General features: G+C 36.9%; 1 protein-coding gene across 1 annotated transcript; it reads left to right on the top strand.

The window, feature by feature from the left end:
• Positions 1-716: 716 nt before the first annotated feature.
• On the top strand, positions 717-20,550 carry ATP6V0D2 (ATPase H+ transporting V0 subunit d2). The gene is made up of 8 exons (XM_058815698.1): positions 717-922; positions 7,846-8,017; positions 9,863-10,041; positions 12,746-12,825; positions 14,671-14,748; positions 17,972-18,148; positions 19,539-19,616; positions 20,144-20,550. Exons 1-8 carry the CDS (start codon positions 793-795, stop codon positions 20,303-20,305), a joined length of 1,056 nt encoding a protein of 351 aa, XP_058671681.1. The 5' UTR covers positions 717-792; the 3' UTR covers positions 20,306-20,550.
• Positions 20,551-21,006: the final 456 nt, after the last annotated feature.

The following is a 21,006-nucleotide window of genomic DNA, read 5'->3' as shown; positions in this document are numbered from 1 at the left end:
CACAAATGTCAATAGACTAGCCATGGTGCATGCCTTCAGCCAACACAATGCACCAAACATATTCAAAGCTCTGTAAAATGAGTGTGTGTTTTTAGGTGTGGGTGGCACCCTGGGACAAACTATCGTTTTGAGGCAACTTCTGGATACTGACTTTCAAGGACAATGAAAGTCAAACCCTACAAAAACCTTTCACCTCTGCACATCATCTAATGTTCACACTAATTATTAGAAGGTTCTTATAATTCGTATACATATTTGGTGATAAAGATGAGCTGCAGAAAATTTCCAGCAAACAAAAATGTTAAAAAAGAAGCAATACAGGGACACTACCAAACCATCTAGTCTCCTAAACTGTGTTCTACCACAGACTACTATTTTACTGCAGAAATATTTCCTCTATAGGTATTCTCAGATAACTTCCTGTTTATAATACAGTGTTATTCAAGCTTTGTAATGTTCTTTCTCATTCTCCAAGCAGTGCAGAGCATCCTTGCAAGCACGGGTTAAATCCTGCACTTCCTTTTTGGCTTCTCTTCCAACAATAACAGGTTCATATTCTGGCTTTGACAGGAGGGAGTTGGATTTACTGGCTGGTTGTTGTGTAAGCATCAACTGTACTGGAACTATGGTAGGAGCAAGAAACAGGAAGAAACTGGTTGGTAAAACACAATCATAGGCTGGCAGGAACTCCGTGACTATTTGTCACTCTGTCCAAAGAGGGGAAATACAGTTGGTGGCAGATATTCAGTGCCATCAAGTACCCAGAAGAGAGATTAAATATCTTTTTTCTCCATGCCAGGATACTCAGAGTTTTACTTCAATGTGGACCATGGCTACCTGGAGGGTCTGGTCCGAGGGTTCAAAGGTGGGATCTTGACAAGTGCGGACTATGTCAATTTAGCACAGTGTGAGACACTAGAAGGTAAGTGCTGGTTTATTTTATTCAGGAAGAAACACTGTTGCTTAGGTTTCTGAAGAAGGGAAGGTAAAAGACTGAACTACTGAGAGTTTGTCTTAAACCCAGAGATAACCCCGATGTCCTTTGAAGAACTGCTCTCATATTTAAGTTAATAGCTTTCCATAGATTGTGATTTGTGTGCAGGCTGTAATTTGCTAAGCAATGCAGACAATGGGGCTTTCTGGTTTACTGATAAGGATTAGAAATCTCTTCCACAGAGCTCCCATGGAGATTGGCAACCTTCTCACAGATTTTAGCCATGCTGTAGAACAGTTCAGGTTTGCAACTTTCATACCATTTCAGCTGTATAAAACAGTTTCCAAAATCTTGTTAAAAGCTTGCTATTTGGCTCTGAGTTTCTCTTTAAAATACATGATTTTAGTAATTTGTTACTTCCTGAGTTTTAGGGCAGTGGTGAAGATTCTGCTTACCAGGAACAGAAAACTATACTCCACAAATATAAAACTTAGGGAAATGGAAAAAAAAAAAGGAAAAAAAAAAGCTCTTTTCAAGGTGACTTTGCCACAGTAATAAAGAGAACACACAGTAGTTTCCAAAACAGCTTTCTCTGGCCAAGACTGGTCACAGACTGATGAAGACAGACCAAAGAATCATATGATATACCTTTAGACACCTGGCAGGAAAAAACGCAACAGGAAGAAATCACCTTTCTAAAGGAACATTAAGGTAATTTTCCTGACTGCAAAATAAAAGCTATGATTGTACACTCCATTTCTATAACTTGCAGTCTCTTAGATCAGTTTGGAAAAGGAAGGAGAATGAATAAGCTCTCTCTATTTTAAGCTTTGGCCGATTTGTACATGCAGTAATGGGTTTGGAGTAAGAGAAAGGGAAGAATGATGATTCCCATATCCAACAGAGTTTTGAGGCTGTCTAAACTATTAATATAAGCAATAACATAAGTCTGGGAAGATTGCTTGCCATTCATCTCTCAGATTAAAACAACTGCATTTAAAGAAATGCACGTAGATATTTACCTGTCTGCAGAATAAAGTTCCTCTTATAGGAATATGTTAAAGAAGAGTTTATCAGTACAGTCAATGAAATCTAGACACTATTGAACAGACCGAGTGCGTGTGTCTGCTTCTGCTGATAACCTGGAGAGCTGTTCCAGCTCTCCATTAAACACAGTGGCAGTTCAGGCACACAGAACAGATGTATACAGTCACTCTGAGAACTGAAATCTATTCCTTATGTCAGCTGGAAAAAAATCAACTGTTTCTTTACCCCATTTGTTCCAGCATTTGTGATGTATTCAACTTACAGACTCTACAGAAACACTTGATATAGTATTTAATTGTTTAAGTGAAAAAGTCCTGCTGCATAAGGATACAGACTTTGGATAAAGGTAACAGCTTCAAGCATCTATAAAAGAAACAAAGAACAGATTGGTAGAATAACTAAACTCTGTTGTCACTTCACTTCTCCCTGCAAACAAACTCAATAAATTATGTTATCCAAAGCTTCATGAAGGAAAAAAAATCCTGGTTGCTTCTGAATAAGAAGAAAAGATATAGACTTAAAAACATATAAGCAAAAGGGATTATTTGTACCCTTCACAAAAGAATACTTAATCGTGTTAAGTTTAGAATAGCTAAAAAAATCCATAAATTTTAAGTCAAGCTATAAGGAAGTTACTTACCACCATGAGGTAGTTTTCAAATATTTCTGATATATAAACCTTCAATATTTTTAATAGTATGAAGCAGATGGACAGGTAACAATAGAGAGATAAAAACCATTCTTAATTTATAATAGGAATAACAATTAGTTTTATTTTTTAAACTTATTTTTTCTAGTGTTCATTCAATTTCAGAATGCAAATTATTTCATCAATAGAAGCAGCAGCCTTCATCATCCCTCCTACAAGCACACCTCTACTACCCACCATCACTTCCCCTTTTTCTCTATTCAGCTGCATCTCTTTCACCACTAACTTTTTTGTACTTATTATAGACAGCTAACAGATTCCCACCATTTACCTACCAAATGTAATATTTATAATGAAAATATGAGAAATATAAAAATAATGGATTTCTACATGATGCTAAACACACTTATTTCTCTGCGCATGTAGGATGCTGTAGTACTGAACTTTCACTGTAAGTGTACAGTGCACCAAACCCACAGACTCCTACCTAAAGTAAAATTCTAAAGTAAATTTCATACATTGTCTTTGATTCAAATTTAAAATATTCAGCAAGAGGATCTGTGCTGTAGTAATGTGAGGTTTTCTCAGAAGTGCCATCATGTCTTCACATTGAAAGGTAATAAATTTACCCTATTCTGTATTCTGTGGCTTAGCATCACACCACAAAAAATGACCTAAGCTAAAAACACTATAAATATGGGAAAACAAACAAGCAGAAAACAAAAATCAAAACCACTCAAAGTAACCCATAAACAGAAGCAAAAAGATCTTTTAATTTCAGAGTGGTTTTGGTATCTCTAGAGATGAAAAAATAACATCACTACTGAAGAACCACAAGAAAAACTTTAGATTAGTACTTTACATCTGCTTGATAATCACAGAGCAAGTGCAAAAGCAAAATGGAAATTAAAAAAGAAGACTGCTAACAGACTAATGATACCACTGTGTCCTCTCAATTCAGGGCCATACCAACAGGAGGAGAGGCTTTCAGCTCCATTTAGACATCCTCTTCAGCTTGGTTGAACTATGATTTCCATGGAGCAGCCTCATGCTGGTTTGGTCCTATGGCATCATCTGTTTTAAGGGAATGAGGTTCCCAGAGCAACCTTGCTGACAGTTTTGAAGAATGTGGGGCTGTGGGAGTGTGGAGGTGTTTAAATGCACTGTTTTGTTCTTCTCTTGCTTTTTTTTCTGTGATAGAAAGACTTCTGCTCTGTAGAAAGGAGGGTAGGTCACAGAAGGACAAACATCTGAACTCTGGGTCGGACAGAATCACTGACACTAGTTTACTTAACTTGCCAGAGCCAGGGCCTGCCAGCACATGGTGGCTGAAATAACAGTGTTAACAGAAAGAAAACTGCAGCTGGTTGGTTATTGTTATCAAAGTGAGGGGTCAGACAAATTACCATGAATTTGATGCCAAGAGACTAGGTTAACATTTTGTTAAAGTTCTCACAATAGTCTTTCTTTTTGATCAGGATCATTCCTGTCTTAACTGCAATCATCTTAAACCAGTCTCCCTCTGTGCTCTAATTCCTTTTAGTCTTTAGTTAATTGTGTTTGTTTGCTATTCAGTTGTGAATAAACTCACGTAATTCCTATAAGTTGTTATCCTGCATGCAATTTAATGAGGAAATATACAATGCAGATGGATGACAATCAAAATGAATGGATGACAGCTGAAATACAGGAATTTTCTTCCCTAGGGATCTTTAGGACAAAGGCCAGAGTCTTGTGTAGGTCTCCAAGAGACCCTGAGCAAAGGAGCAGTTACCATCAATAAAAGGTTTTGGTGAACAGGAATGTCTGAGGCCCTGTAATGCTCAGCCATCTACTCCTGCTGAGTCACCAAGTCATGTCACTAGTGCAAGTGTCTGACAGCAATAGTTCCCAGGCCTTATTTATGCCAGCAGCAAAGACAGGACTATAATTTAGGTCCACCAGTTCAGTCTCTGAGCTGCACTGAACTCTGTCTTGATGTGAACCCTGATTATGACATTTCTGGTTGATATTATATGATATTGGAGCTTGTGGATGATTGTTTTGGCCTAGACCGTGAGATAGAGTGGAATATTTTTTCTTACATGCAGTATGCATGTTGGCATATTTATTCAGTTAAATGAATACATCTATAAAGCAGGCTGTGTAACTGACAGGGTTTTAAACCCAACATTCCTGGGTATAACATTTCCTCCATAGCTTTTGGGAGAGGGGTGAGGCTATTTAATGAATTATAGCTAATATTTTTCATGCCTTATATTAAGGTATGGTTTATGAAGGCACTCAAATCAGATAACTGAGAAAGAGTAAGAAAGTCTTGTGAAACCTCAATCAGCAGGTTTTTGTTTCTGTTCATCTTATGATGATGTTAATCACATTTCAGAATGGTCAATACTTGGGGCTGATATTTGGGTTTTACAATCTGCTTTATGTAATTAACCCCTGTAAAGTACTGTGTTTGAAAGGCATTTACACAGTGTGGCTAAAAGTAGATATCTGTGGTTCATCTGAAAAGGAATTGAGAAAAGTGATTGAGCTCTGCATCTGATATAGTATTTTCTAATCTCAGCATATGTCAAGTATTTTTGTACTCTTTGCAACAAAAAAGCAGAAAAGTAGGAAAGTTTTCACAGGAAATGTGGGTGTAAAATCAAAATATTAATGAAATTTTAAAAACTTCATCTTACATAGACTAATTTCTGGGTATAACTGCATTTTTATTTTTCTCTTAATCTTGCTTACCTTTCCCTCTTTCTCCAATTGTGTTTCTTTTTTCATATTTGTATTCTATTTCTCCTCTTCCTACATGGAAGTCGGTACTGAAAGTATGACTTTTTCTAAGTGTGTTATGTGATTTGATGTGCATTTGATGAATAGGCAATATTTGGGGGATAAAGAACTGTCTGAGTGGTTGTATCCAGAGAGTAGTGGGAAATGCTTCAAAGTCCAGAGAGAGCTCAGTGCTGAGCAGTGCCCCTGAAGGGTCCTTTTTGGGACCATTCCTGTTTGATATCTTCATCAGTGACACAGACAGTGGGATTGAATGCACTGTCAACATGTTTGCAGGTGGCACCGAACTGAGTGGTGCATGTGACACCAAACTGAGTGAGTGGTGCATGTGACACCAAACTGAGTGGTGCAGGTGACATCAAACTGAGTGAGTGGTGCATGTGACACCAAACTGAGTGGTGCAGGTGACATCAAACTGAGTGAGTGGTGCAGTTGACACAACGGAGGCACAGGATGTCATTTAGAGGGACCCAGCAAAGCTGGAGAAGTGAGCCCATGGGAATCTCACGAGATTCAATGAGGCCAAGGGTGAGGTCCTGCACCTGGGTTGGGCAATTCCTGGTATCAACACAGGCTGGGGCAGGAAGGAATTGAGAGCAGACCTGTGGAAAGGGACTTGGATGTCTACTACTCTTGGACAAAATGTCAGACATGAGCTGAAAATGTGTGCTCACAGCCCAGAAAACCATCTGTATCGTGGGCTGCATCTAAAGCAAGGGAGGGAAATTGTTCTCCTCCTCTGCTCTACCCTCATGAGACCCCACCTGGAGTACTGTGTCCAGCTCCAGGGTCCTCAGCCCAGGAAGAACATGGGCCTGCTGGACTGAGTCCAGAGTAGGGCCACAGAGATTATCAGAGGGATGGAACATCTCTCCTACCAGGAAAAGCTGAGACATTTGGGACTGTTGATCCTGGAGAAGGTTCTAGGAAGACTTTATTGCCAACTTTCAGTACTTGAGGAGAGTTACAAGCAAGATAGAGACAAGTTTTTAAATAGGGCCTGTAGCAATAGGACAAGGGGCAATGGCTTCAAACTAAAAGAGAATAGATTTAGACTAAATATAAGGAAGAGGTAGGGTGGTTAAACACTAGAAGAGGTTGCCTAGAGAAGTTGGAAACATTCATGGCCACATTGGTCAGGACTCTGGGCAACCTTGAGAGGCAGCCAACTTGCATAGAAGACTCTGTGAAGTTTATCTCAGTAAGCTACAGCGCTAAACGTAGGAGTCTGCTTCACACTGTACTACTTCTTTTGCTTTAAGTCTCAGTGTAGGCAGCCTTATTGCATACTGAGGAAGTATACACATAGGGAAATAGGCAAAAGTAGCTACTGTACTGATAAATGCTTACCTTGCTAACTGCAAATTAACTTCCATATTTCCATCAGTGGGAGTGTTGCTGTCCTTTTCCCTAATTATCAGTTCAAATTTCACATAGAAATCTAATTATTAGACATGCCCAAATCATATAATAGAATCCCAATCTATAATTTAAACTAGTTTTAATATAGCATTTGAACACAATTATGGATTGCAGTGGGGCCTTTTCTAAAAGAAAACATTAAACTGCTTTGGACAGCAAGAAATTATTCAAATGCTTGCTTATGTCTCATGGTAAAAAAGGGCTAGCAGAGAAAATTCATCATATTAATTCTAGGATATCATGAAAGTTTCTTTTAACTTTGTGGTCAAAACAGCTCATTTTCCCCAGTCACCAGGGTTGAGAGCTCAAACAGAAAATGTCACAATGACCCAAGTTTCTGGAACAGCTTCTTAGGATTTGCTAGTACCAGCCATAAATCAGAGAAAGCCAAACCAGAAATGCTAAGAGAGTGTAAACTCTCCCCTTTCAAGTGCTCTACTGCAGAATCCATTTGGAGTCCAGAATGTGTGCCAGGCAAGATTGTGTTTCCTTCTCTTCTTCAGGCAGCCTGATAACAGAAGATTATAATCGTACTTGAGATTTAGATGTTTCATGGGAATATTTAAGACCTTACCAAAGTTAAAGGATTATTCCTACTCCAGTCCATGAGAGTGCAGGCGACAAAACAACTGATGCATTATAATGGTGCAAATCAGTGAAATCGAAACATTGAACAAATGTGATGAGGGAGGGACTAGAGACAGTAGTGGGTAACAGCCTATCTGGTATGTCTGAAAATGAAAGCTGATGGTGAAACTTCTGACAAAGACATAAATTATTTGGTCTTTCCTATAGTATGCAGAAAGTCTTACTGGTAGAAGGCAGTACAAATTTGCATCAATTTTGCATTTACCCTGTATTATAGCTATGCAAAAAAACCTTTTCAATAGAGTATTATCAGTTGCTTAATATAAAAGTGTATTAGAAATTAACTTTAAAAAAAATTTGGTTGCAGACAATATGACAGTTTATGCTCATGATCTTTCCTGAATTTTAATTTCAGACCTGAAGTTGCATCTACAGACTACAGACTATGGCAATTTCTTGGCAAATGAAACTGGTCCTCTCACTGTTTCCACCATCGATGAAAAACTGAAAACAAAACTACTCACAGAATTTCATTACTTCAGAAACCATGCTTTTGAACCACTCGCCACTTTTCTGAATTTTGTCACGTAAGTAATATTACCAAATATCTTACCACACAGAAGAAGCAGTTTAAATAGCGTAAATGAAACATATTGGAATTTGTATTTAAGTTTTAAAGCCAGCAAAATTACTTTGATACTACTACATTTGCATGCTTTTCTTGCTAATATAAATTCTGAAACTGTATGTTATATGAAGAGTTGTTGTCTTTGCAACTAATTATTTTAAAGAACAGAAGAAAACAGAAGTTTTCTTTGTGTGAACAGTGGCAGAAGAAGTGGTAGAGATTAATTAATTTAAAAATGGTTGAAATTTTCAAATACTGTCTAGGTCAGACAAGTTGAAAAACTATGTTTGGGAGAGGGGGTGTGATTCATGCAAGATTAACAATTTCATGATGCACAGGGAAGTGATTTAATTCCTAGGCATGTAGCAAAGTGTAGACCTTTTCTAAAGGGGGAAAGACAACACATCCTACACCTGCCATAATTTTTATACTATTCAAACCAAATAAATAAAAACCAGGACGACTTTATATGGTATATTGCAAGGTACTTAGATGCAAGTAGCTTTATTTGAAAGTTCAGCTGTTGTTTGATGCTGGATGAAGAGAAAGCTCTGATCTCAATACCATCACGAATAGATGAAACTTGCAAATGAATGACTTCAACAACTTTAAGAACAGTGATCTGCTTTACAACAATATAACAACATGGACTAGCAAAATACCAGCATGATATTTAACCTAACTATTTACTCCCCTTGATCTGATAATTTTAATGTATTTTAACAAGAACAATGCACTGTTCAACTAAATTTCAAGGAGCAGCTTTATTATAGTAAAAAAGAAGCTATCATTTTTTTTTCTGGTCATGTGTAGCTGACCAATGTTAGGCTGATATATTAACAGGATCTTAAAGCTGTCCTAGGATGCCTGTGGGCATGCAATATTTACATTTTGTTTCAGGGAAATGAAAATGAAAGCATGAAGATTTTGGCACTTCTTTTATCACACTCATTGACATAAATGTATAGATGTGTATGCACAGCCTTTGCTCACTATTGGTTTTTTAAAATAATGGATATACTGGTTAAGATATTTCACACAAAACATTTAATTCCATTCCACCAGATCCTCAAGCCCTCTTTACATATTTTGGGTGAGAACATATAAATCCCTGTGTGTTTATAGCTGTGTTCTTAGTCAACAATGCACACTCAAGACTGGCATTCAAAGGAATTATGTTCCTATTTCCGAGTCACTGACAAGACTCATCAGCCCCTTTGACACTAAAACTGGTATGAAGCTGATAGAAAACTTCTACTCAAAAGAAAACTTTAAGTAATAGAGAAGAAATCTGTAAGAGCCTGTTCTTAGCTCCCTCATGGGAGGATGTTTAAAGCTGAATGAGAAGAAAACCTAAGATTGGACCAACTGCATGAACTCTGCAGTTTTAGTGCCGAGATTCCCATGTACTTCTTTGTCCATGGTATATATGAAATTAAAAATCCCAAGCTTGAAAAGTTGCTAGCTCGGGTGATTTCCTTTGGATACCACTCATTGTCACTTTTTACAGTGAATCTACATCTCAGCTGTTATGCTTATTATAGTCATGAGTCAGTACCACCTTCTTTAAAAATGTCCATTTTCTAAATCTCTCATATAAATTAGGTTTAAAACTAGTGCTATGTTATCTCCTTGCTATTTAAAAACTTCTGTTGATTTTTGATGAGCTATTGATACAGAATGAACATGCATTCTGATAATACTCTAGTATTGTGGCTAATTTTCAAAAATTTTTTGTTTTTATTTTTTCAAGTGAAAGTTGATTATAAAATTAACTTATTTTTACTTTTTCTTTCCAATACAGATACAGCTATATGATTGACAACGTAATTCTTTTAATAACTGGCACATTACATCAGCGACCCATCGCTGAGCTTGTTCCCAAGTGCCATCCATTGGGGAGCTTTGAGCAAATGGAAGCAGTCAGCATTGCCTCAAACCCCACTGAACTCTTCAATGCCATTTTGGTTGACACACCATTAGGTAAAACCACTAAATTATTTCTTTTATTTTTCTCAAAATTACTAATCCTGTACTCTTTAGAACAGGATGTTTCCCTTTGTATATGCTGTGTTTTGGTAAAAAAAAACTTGAACTTTAGATCAAGAACATCTGCAGGTGTGTTCAGAACATATTCTAGTAACATTTATTAATAACCTCTATATCCACCTTGGGTAGCAGACTCAGAAAAAAACATGTTACTCAAGAGGTGCAATGTATATATTTTCTATTCAAAGTAGTCACTGATTTAAAACATATACATTTTTATTTCAACACCTACATTATACTAAAAAATATGTCTTTACTAAGGATCAAGCAGACAGCTACTAATAATTATTAGATGTTGTGGTAGAACGCAGATTCCCTCTTGAGATTTGGACATGGTTCAAATATAAAGAAAAGTCCTTTTTTTAAAGAACTAAATCTAAGCACAAAGCAATGTAAAGTTTGGAGATGTCACATTATAAATTAAGATGAAACTCTGCTCAATGTGGTGTAGCAGCCAACACGAACAAAACCCAATAGCCTGTGAAGGGCACTCAGAATAAGACAGAAGTGGACGTATTTGAATGTATATGAAACCATTATGTGCTGTCCTCTTCAGTACTCTGAGAGGTTTTGGGTTCTGCTTCTCAAAAAGGTGTGATAGGTTGGCCCCAGACAGAAAAAAATTCCCAGCCAGCCACTTTCTCACCCTCTACTCTCAGCACAATGAGGGGGAGAAAAAAGGTGCAAAAATAGATTGTCAGTTGAGATCACCCACAAAATACTGCTGCAGGCAAACCAGACTAAATCAGTGGGGAGATTAACCTGATTTATTGCTGATTTATACATGTATGACACAATTAATTACTGATCCAGATATAAGGAGAAAAACAGAAAATCATGAAACATTTAGGTGAAAACTTGGGGAAACTTGGGGAAAATACCTTCCCTCCAGCCTTTGTTGTTCCTTCATGCCAGGCTCTTCTTCTCCACTCCACCCTGTTATCCCTGCAGGTTACACTGCATCCCTCCAGACAGGCAGAGCTGTCTCAAGGAGCAGGGGGAGTGTAGAGCCATAGAATGGTTTGAGTAGGAAGTGAACTGAAATATCATCCAGTTCCAACACCCCTGCCATGGGCAAGGACCTTCCACTAGACCAGGTTGCTCAGAGCCCCATCCAACCAGGCCTTGGTTAATTACAGGGATGGGGCATCCACAACTTCCCTGGGCAACCTATTCCTGTCTCATCATCCTCACAGTAAAGAATTTCTTCCTAACCTCTAATCTAAACTTACCTTCTTTCAGTTTAAAGCCATTCCCCATTGTCCTATCATTACATGCCCTGATAAAAAGTCCCAGTTTGTTTTTCATGTAGGCCCCCTTCAGAAACACCTGGTCGACTGAGGGGCTGGGCTGTGCCCTTGCTGGGTCCCAGCTGGAGCTGCCTGTGTCCAGCACAGCGCAGTCCTGCCTTTCCCTCACAGAGGCCACCCAACAGCACACTCCCATCAGTGCCTGGGCACTGGCACACTGTACAGTGAAATCTGAGAAGGGACAGAGCAGGACAGCTGAAATGGACTGTGCTGCCATGTGTAGACAGACTAAAAAGCCCAGACTGCAGTTTGGAGTGGACAAAGCTGATGAGAGATACGGACACGGTTTACAGATTCCTTAAAGCAGTGGTTTGTTCATAGTGATTTATGAACTGCTGCTTACCAAATCCTTCAGAAGACCAAGAGCCAGAAGAAAACTACTTTTGAAAGGTAAACTAAACCACTGTTTTCTCACAGCTGGTAGTAAATTTATGGATTTTTTTTTCTAAACTAGTTCATTAAAGAAAAAGTGTTATCAGCTCTTTAAAGTCATGGGACAAATAGATCTCTGAGGAGATAATGAAAGGTGCTCTCAGGGCTACACTTCCTGATATTCTCTAGTTGAAATCTCGATGCTGGAAATGTAGGAAGGGATAAGACCACAAAACATGGCCAGGCTCACATCTTCTCTGTAAATACCATCTTCCATTGCCACTGCTTAGGAAAACACATTTTCGTATGGTACTGTTCTGCCCCACTGGGATAGCTCAGGAACAGCGAGAGGCACACCTTGGTTATGAGTATTGTATTTTTAAATGGTCCAGCTGCACAAGTGAAATTCATCCACTGCCTCCCTGCTCAAAAGCTTGCTCTTTAGTCAGTTCTGCCGAGGACCCATAAGCACAGATGGCCAAGGTCAAAGCCTGTGCCCTTTATCAGCTGCAACCTGTTGCCTTTCCCACACTACATACGCAGAGAAAAAAAGGGAAAATAGGCAAGAGGATTCTCCTTAACAGTTGCAAAATACCTGCATGATTTTGGACAAAAATTATTTTTCATATCCCTCACTAGAAAATCTCCATAATATCCAAACTATATACTTTAGAGAAGATTAGGGCTTTCATTAGCATTCCCATTTGATTCTCTCTGGAGACCTGGGCTCTGCCTGCAGCACTGATTGATTCCCCTCACTGCAGATTCTCATTAAAAAGGAGGGGATAGGAGGATAAGGGGAAAATCAAGCGGATTTTTCTTCCTCTCTTTTATATCACCCTTTCTTGTACAACAGAACCCTTGGATCCTTGTTCACACGCTAGAGAGCAATAGACAGGAGATGCATATTATCAGCATGCAGATTTATACTGCTATGTTATAAACTCTGCTTTCAGCTGCATTTTTTCAAGACTGTCTGTCTGAAAACGACCTGGATGAAATGAACATTGAAATAATGCGCAACAAACTGTACAAGGCAAGTCTTTGAAACAAAATGATAATATTTGGGGTTTATCAAACGTCTCAGCAAAGCAGGTCAGTATCATTAACCCTGTTTTATGGATGGGGAAACAGAAGTACGGGAATATAAAGCAAGCTGTCTAAGGTCATCTGGTGGATTTCAAGTCCAGGAATGAAACCCAGCTGCTTCTATTTCTACTCCACTGTCTGGGGACTTTTCAAATCTTAGGTCTGCATCCAAATTCTAATTTAATATCTCATTAATGAAAATACTCTAGATGTCAAGCTAATATCCGGTTCCAGATTTGTTTACGAATAACTCAGCCACTGAATGCCAGAGAACTCTTACCTCCTGAGTGAGTCTAGGCAGATTTTTGGATAACATTTATCTTTATTTATATAAGGAAGATGAGATTTGAAAGGGTCTAATGGTTTTGAGTCTAGCTAACATGATTTTTACTTAGGGATTTTGTATAATTTTCTTACTTTAAAAACAATTTTTAGCATTGTTGCAGCACAGTGCTGCAAGTATATGCATTTAACGTGAGCATTTTCAAAGTACTTAGCACACAGGTCACTACTCTTACAATGGTCTCTTTAAAGGCTATACATACTCCAATCCATCAAAGGTTCCTCCTGGCACATTCTCTTCAAAATCTTTATCATCTTTCTTTCACAGTGGATTCCCCAGATTGCAGGAAGTATTTTTACAGTGATCTGATTGTACTAGGGGGAAAGAAAAAAAAATTCTGTTTGTCTTACAAATGATATTTATAAATTCCAAAGCTGATTTTTAATTCTTGAAACTTTTACTAATTCTCTCATTCAATACAACATCAATTATGCTTACCTATGTTAATTTTTAATGTATTTTAATTCTTTCACAGTACTACTATACAAGATACTTTTTCCAGTTTGGTAACATACACATTTGATTCTTTTATCCTGTATGGATATCCATATACTAACACTTACCAAATCTATTTTTTTTCTTCTTGCTCATCTGACTATTGGGGGACCATTCTGCAAACACTATGAAATTATTAATAGATAATTTCTCCTTTACTTCAGCTGTCAATGTGATCAATTGCTTCTGCTCTACTATCAGATAGCAGTATACAGAACCTAATGCATAATTCCATGCAGTAGATCCCCCTTGAGATGTGTCTGCTTAAAATTCACTTAATTGCATAGGTAGTGACAGCTTATAACAAGATTGTGTGAAGTTGTGGCAAATGCATTTTAACATAAATGTTCTCTAATACAGTATTTTGGGAGACTGAGAGGCAGGCAGAACAGCATCTCAGATATTTAGTGTCCTTCCTGCACAGGTATTTTGAAGTGGGTGCAGATGCCAGAATCCTTAATAGACCAGAGGTCTCTGCAGACCAGTATTACAGAAGCTTTGTCTGCTGTTCTGTCCTAATCCAGGGTTTAGGGTAGAGCAGCAGGGATTAGTTTGTGTATTCTCATCCTGCTGGCCCAACATCCGTGGCATATGCCCAAATCCCCTCCTCCACACACTATAAATGAAGAGTTTCCTTTAGCCATCTGCTTATTATGCAGTGGAAGCTCAATGGAACTCAGTAAGTTCCTTCTTTAAAGAGCAAGTAAAACATAATATTTTTCTTATTACAATTTTTGAAAACGTTTGATCTCAAATTGTAAAAACAAGACATTTGCATTTGAACATTTCAACTTTCATTTGAACTAAGTACTTAAGCACATACTTAAAATTTAAAATTATGGGTGGAACTATCAAAGTTAATTGAAGTATTTAAAAATGAGGTTCATGGCTATGTGCAATCCTGGTCCAGGTCTCAAGCCGTATTTAAAATACTTCTCTTCTTCTTTCGTGTAGTCTTATCTTGAGGCATTTTATAAGTTTTGTGAAAAACAAGGTGGTACTACAGCAGAAATAATGAGACCTATTCTTGAGGTAAGAAACATTCAGTCTTTATACATTAAAGTACTCCACAATGTTGTCATAATTGTCTCACTTTGTTTTTCTGTTCAATTTCTCTCCATTTGCAAAGTATCTGTGAAATGTTTGCTTCTCCTCTAAATATACCTGGTTTTTCCTAAGATGTAATAAATAGTGTATTCAAGGATGAGTTTTACTTTTTTACTAGAAAAGCAGCTAGACCATTACTAAGGAGAATCCTGTCTCAGTTAATATTTTTCTGTATCAGAGAACAGAAAAGAAGAAATGGTTCACCAATCTCAACCTGTTGCCCTTTAACATTTCTCCCCATTATGTAGAAAACCAAAAAATGTTGACTATTGAGTTTGGGATAGCTAAAGCCTGGCATTACTGTCTATTTACTAATCAATAATCTTCAAGCTTCATGGTACTGCTACGTTTGTTTACTCTCCTATTAAAATTAGTCATTAAGGTTAGACTTGAATCACCTTTGGAATTAGTGTCACATAAAAAGTTGAACATTCTGTGTTATATTTTTGTCTCAACTCAGCAAAGTTTAATATTTTTTCCATGGCAAACAAAGTTCCTAATGTCCTCCTGCCAAAGCATACATGCATCTAGTGAATGATATTTTTGTCTTTGTTTTTTTAATAAAAGATGCAGAAATTTCTAAAATTGAATTCTCAGCATTCAGGTCCCCTTTTCTTTTTTTTCTTACTTAGTCTATCACAATTCTTTGCAGAGGCTGACAGCCAGACCACCCACTTGCTTCCAGGAGTCTTTTTTTCTGGATAAGCGATTTTACACCCTGGAAACCAAAAAAAAATTTACCGAGGGCTGATGTCATCATACTGAAAGTTTGCATTTAGAAGAGAGATAATAACCCTGGGAGCTCATTCTTGAGGGAAGAATGTGTCTGAATTACATTTTACAAAAAAAATCCTAAAAGATATTGCAATTTTCTATTTTAATTAAGCAGGTCACAACATTTCAATTTATGCTCTAAACAAAATGCTCTTAATCAAGTTAAATTGAAGAGAAATTAAATATTTTGACTTTTAGTGAAAAGAAAAATCAAGAGACTGGCTGATTGGCTGGCATAGTTGATTCAGATTTTTCAGAAAGTTAGTTTCTAAATAGAAATTCATGCACAGTGCAGATTACTTACCGATGTTAGTTTAAGCATCTGATAAAACTCCCTTTATATCAGTGGTAACAATTTAGCCTGTGATAAGCTTCTTTAAAATCCCTATCCAATGTCAATCAGCCAGGAGGATAAACTTTTCTATAGAAGATTTGCTTTTCTATAACATTTTATTACCCTGAAGAGACACATAGAACAGACTGCTGATGGTTGGATTCACAAAAAACCCACAAGTTAAATTATTCAAACAAATACTTGCTATTTATTTTGTAATCTTATATGTAAGACTACCAACCTGACCCTACAGAATGAGGCTGAGGTATTTAGCTCCCCAGCTCCTTGACTACCACATGTGGTGCCAAACTTCCATATTAAGAGTACTGATGATCTCTTTTCCACGGCGGACAGCACATGCTGCATGTCCAGCCCTGATTCTGGCAGGAAACTGCAGGACTGCATTGCACTGCAGCTAGAGCTGTGTCTGTCAGCATGGCCCCGTGCTAATTCTGAACCAGCAGTCTCTCACATGCAAACACGCACTAAGGAAATTGTCATCCTCTGACTACACCTCTACCTGCAGCAATCAAATGGACTGCCACCCAAGTAATTGCCTTGTGGCCTTACTCTCTGTGGAGACACTCATGTGCCAATAATTTGATGAATTGAATGAGGTCTGTAGGGATGGGAGTTATCCTGAAAATTTTCTCAAACTGGAAGCCACCAGAAGCAGAACCCACACCTGCTACCATGAGTTGCAATTGCCTCCAACGTTTTTTATCAACAAAATATTACACATCTAACAGCTAGATTCTACATGGCTTTAACAAGTTAAAAAAAAAAAAGAAAGCATTTGTCCTTCTAAAATGGTTTCAGTAGGTCTAATAGGCTTATTTTTATTAAGTAGTGAAGTTTGACCCTGTTATTCATTAGCTAGAAAACTTTTCAAGCATGCTTATTTTCTTCTCATTACTTCTTTACTGTTTACTCCTTTCCCTTACTTTGAAGTCAGCACCAGCGAGTAGCGAGTTCCTGTTATTGTCTGTTCCCATACACAAGAGTAGATGTGAATATGTGCTTTTGCTAAAGTGGCAAACTAGTGTTGCAAATGCAGCCTTATTATTCAAATGAAAAAAAAACACCTCTCTGCTCAAATATTCACAGCATAAGAAATTTTTTAGCCTCCTAAAATGTGCCTATACCATATTTTCTTCTCTTGGAAGATTTTCCCTGTGTAATCCCTGCAATTAGCAAGGGCTCTGCTGTTCTTAAAACATGAAAGCAAGGAATAAAGGAAAGAACTAAACCAGAGTCAATTTAGATCTCAAGACAGCAGAAAAGATTGTTTTTATTTACTACTGCATTTTTCAGTCATACTATAAGAATGGTAAGTGAAATTTCGCCTTGTACAAAATAAGAACCTGAGATCTAGACATTGGATTGCCTTTCAGTCTGCTTCTGTAGTGAAAATACAGATACTGCAGACATCTAAACCTGACAGAAGAAATATAGCCTTTCATTCTATATATTAAAAATTAACTGTTATTTGAACCACTTCAAATTTTAACTTTGCAAGTAAACGACCCCCTTCTCCTTATCAAATTATCATTTTAAATATGTGCATTGAGAAACTACCTTTTTTTAGGATTTTCATTCAACTTTTACTATCAACACCACTTTCAATTACAGGCAGTACTATTGATTCTTTGTCCTTTCCTTTATCAGTTTTATTTATAAGATCATTATTGCATAATCTTAAATATGAGGGTGTGAAGATATTTTTTCTTGTCAACATCTGGGTAACTAAGCAGGGAAATGAGGAATCAGCAAAAATTATATTTTTAGAACAAAAATCAAGAATAAAAACTGTAGTTGCAAAATCTTGTTTGATTTTCTAGTCAAAATTTAATGCATACTTGCAAAGAAGAGAGAATTTACAATTTCAAAAATAAGGTATGTGTCCAATGCTCTCAAATTGACTTTTTAAAAAAAATTACATTTCCATTTGACTTACTAAAAAAACCCCAGATTATGCCCACCCTAATTTAGAATGAGATGTCTAATAATACCTCTTTATTCTTTGTTTTGCATATTAAGTTTGAGGCAGACAGACGTGCTTTTATCATCACCATTAATTCATTTGGCACTGAGCTGAGTAAAGATGACCGAGAGAAGCTGTATCCAACCTGTGGAAAACTTTATCCAGAAGGCTTGCACCTGTTGGCCAATGCAGATGACTATGAGCAAGTGAAGTGTGTTGCAGAATACTATGCAGTATGTAAACTAATTTATTAAAACAAAAAGTGAATATAAAAATAGTTCATTAGCATCTCCTGACATCAGCAAAGTTGTTAAGATTATACGTGTAAGTTAAAAGAATTTTTGAGGGAGGAAAAAAATCAGCAGAGGTACTAAAGTTCCCATAAAAAAGTGTATGGGATCAAAGACTTTTGATATGAAGAGATAAGATTGAGATAAGACATTATTACATTAGTGCAGTACAAAGTTCCTCTTACAGGGATGTTTAAGTAAGAGCAAATCACATCTAGTAATTAAAACTCTTCCTACTCCATTAACTCTCCCAAAACTGAGTTTCACTTCGTTGCTTCTGCCTCCAAGATTTTGGAGCATAGCCAGCCATACAGCATTTTAAACCGAGCTGACAAACAGTTCATGTCACAGATCAGTCAAACCTGATTTATTGCCAGTATACCATAAAAATTCCCTTCTGAAACATTTTCTCAAAATCACTAATATATTCAAAGGATAGATGAAAATGTTAATATTGATGCAAATATTGTTGTTATTAAAGATTAGTAATCTGCAATACTGGATCTACAAATTAACTGCTGTACTCTGTCTAACCATAATATTTAAGCTACCTTTAAGTAGGTACACAAAAAATGTCTAATGCTTTTTCCACAAAAAACCCCCACAAAGGTGAAGCTGTGCATCTGCTCCTGTGCATAAAGAGAATATTTTAATCATGAGTTACCATGTCAATGAGGCACGGAGCAAGACTGTTCATGAGATGGTGGGTTATTCAGATGAATTTGGGAACCATTGTAGTAGACCTCTACTACACTCCTACTTTAAGGGAAAAACAAACCAAACACACAGAGAGGAAATTACACAGAAACATAACACCTAAGAAATCAAGTCAATGATCTGCACAGGATACTCCAGGATGACAAATCAGACTAATGGATTTGGATACAGTATTAATGCAGGTAAGGCAAATCCAACTGACTACTGGAAATAAAAGGAGCAGCCATGTGATGATCAGAGTTCAGTGTTTTGCCTCCATTTAGAGCTCTGGCTCTGATGGATACTATTTGTACAAGAAATTCAGTGCTCTCTGCCCAAAGGAGTGAAAGGTCACATGTCATTCTACAATAAGTCTCTATTAGTGCCTTCAGCAAATTAATTTAAATTGTTAGAAATGATGACAAGAAATACAAGAACAAATGTGATTTTTCTTTTTTTTTTGCTGATTATATGCTTTTAACTTTTGATTTATGTAGAATTGTGGTCTATACAGGATGTCTTCTATACAGAAAGATTACTTAACTAAGATTAATTTACAAAGTAATGTAAGGTGTCTGTGCTGCACAGAATGCAAAAGTACCTTATTTCCATGGACAGTGGTTGTCTGTGCTTTTAGGAATACAAGGCTGTGTTTGAAGGTGTAGGGAGTGGCACTGGAGAAAAGACCCTGGAAGACGCATTTTTTGAACATGAGGTAAAACTTCTAGCCTTAAAATACAAAAATGAATGTTACTCACATGGAATTAAAATTAAAACAATAATGAGGTACCAGGCTTTTGATTCTACTCTACTGTCTACTGCTTTCTGTTCAAGAACATGGATTTTTGATGGCCGTCAACATCTGGCTGAATCAAAATAGAAGAATTTACCTTGTTAAATGAAATTAATCCTTTAACATTCTTCTGAGGACTCTTTACACAGCTATCAGTCCTGATAACCTTTCCAAAAGCTATCTCATAAACACCACTTAATTAAATTTCTTTTGAGCAATCTACTAGAGAAGTTATTTCACCACTGTGTTTCATTTCCTGTAATATTGCTGTACTCAGTTACCAAAATTATTCCACAGATGACATTTCAATTACACTGATACTCAAGAGATTGCTAAATATAATCATGGTTGCAAAGCTGCAAGAAATCTTGAACATTAATCTACCATATAAAAATCCCATTCACCTTCCTTGATATTTTATCCTAACACTTGTTTCATCTTTTCTACAGGTAAAGCTGAATGTGCTTGCATTCAACAACCAGTTTCATTTTGGAGTATTTTATGCCTATGTGAAGTTAAAGGAACAAGAATGCAGGAATATTGTATGGATTGCTGAATGCATTTCTCAGAGACACAGAACAAAAATTAATAACTACATTCCAATTTTCTAAATCTGATAATCTATAATGTTTGAAATGATGTATCATTTCATAGAAAAGAAGAAAAATCTTATTTCAAAAATTAACTCTTACCAGATCTTTTAAATTGTATTAATTAGCCTCCTTACATACATCACCGTAGAAAAAAAAGTAATGCAATTAGAGATATGAGTGCTTCATAAGGAAATACTAATGGATTTATTCACAAATTTATTGGTAGATTTGTTCCCCACTGTGCCTATTTTAATTTAATTGATCAATAAAAACCTCCTGCAATGTCTTACATACATACTCTTTCTCTTTTGTGGAACCAAAATTTGTATCAATGACATTTGAAAAGCTCTTTAATGGCCTTTTTTAAAATTAATGTTTTTCTCAAAGGGCAAATTAAACCACTACTTCCATCTCACAGGCTCTTTCTCATGGCATACAGATGGTATGAAGAACTTAGTACACGAATCAGAGAGAAACTCTGAGATTGCCCTTAACAAGTCTGAAGGGGAAGCTTCCTGATCTTAACTGTGACTCCTCTCTGCAACTAAATGTAAATAACTATAGTATCACTAAAATGTTTTTATTTCTTCCTTTATGATCAAATGAGGAGCACCCTAAGTGTCAAACTATGGGGATCTGATCTAGTCCCCAGCAATAAAAATATTCCCTCCCAGCACACTTAAGAATCGTCTTTGTGTATGCACTGGAGAAGATTATGA

Source organism: Ammospiza caudacuta, chromosome 1 (genome assembly GCF_027887145.1).
Source record: "Ammospiza caudacuta isolate bAmmCau1 chromosome 1, bAmmCau1.pri, whole genome shotgun sequence".
Lineage (NCBI taxonomy): Eukaryota > Metazoa > Chordata > Aves > Passeriformes > Passerellidae > Ammospiza > Ammospiza caudacuta.
The sequence above is the reverse complement of the archived record's forward strand: the minus strand, read 5'-3'. Positions and strand labels throughout refer to the sequence as shown.

Coding starts and splice junctions, on each gene's coding strand:
- ATP6V0D2 (XM_058815698.1), top strand. CDS start 793: ATGCCAGGATACTCAGAGTTTTACTTCAATGTGGACCATGGCTACCTG. Junction 10,042..12,745: donor TTTGGTTGACACACCATTAG/GTAAAACCACTA, acceptor CTCTGCTTTCAG/CTGCATTTTTTCAAGACTGT. Junction 18,149..19,538: donor GTGTTGCAGAATACTATGCA/GTATGTAAACTA, acceptor CTGTGCTTTTAG/GAATACAAGGCTGTGTTTGA.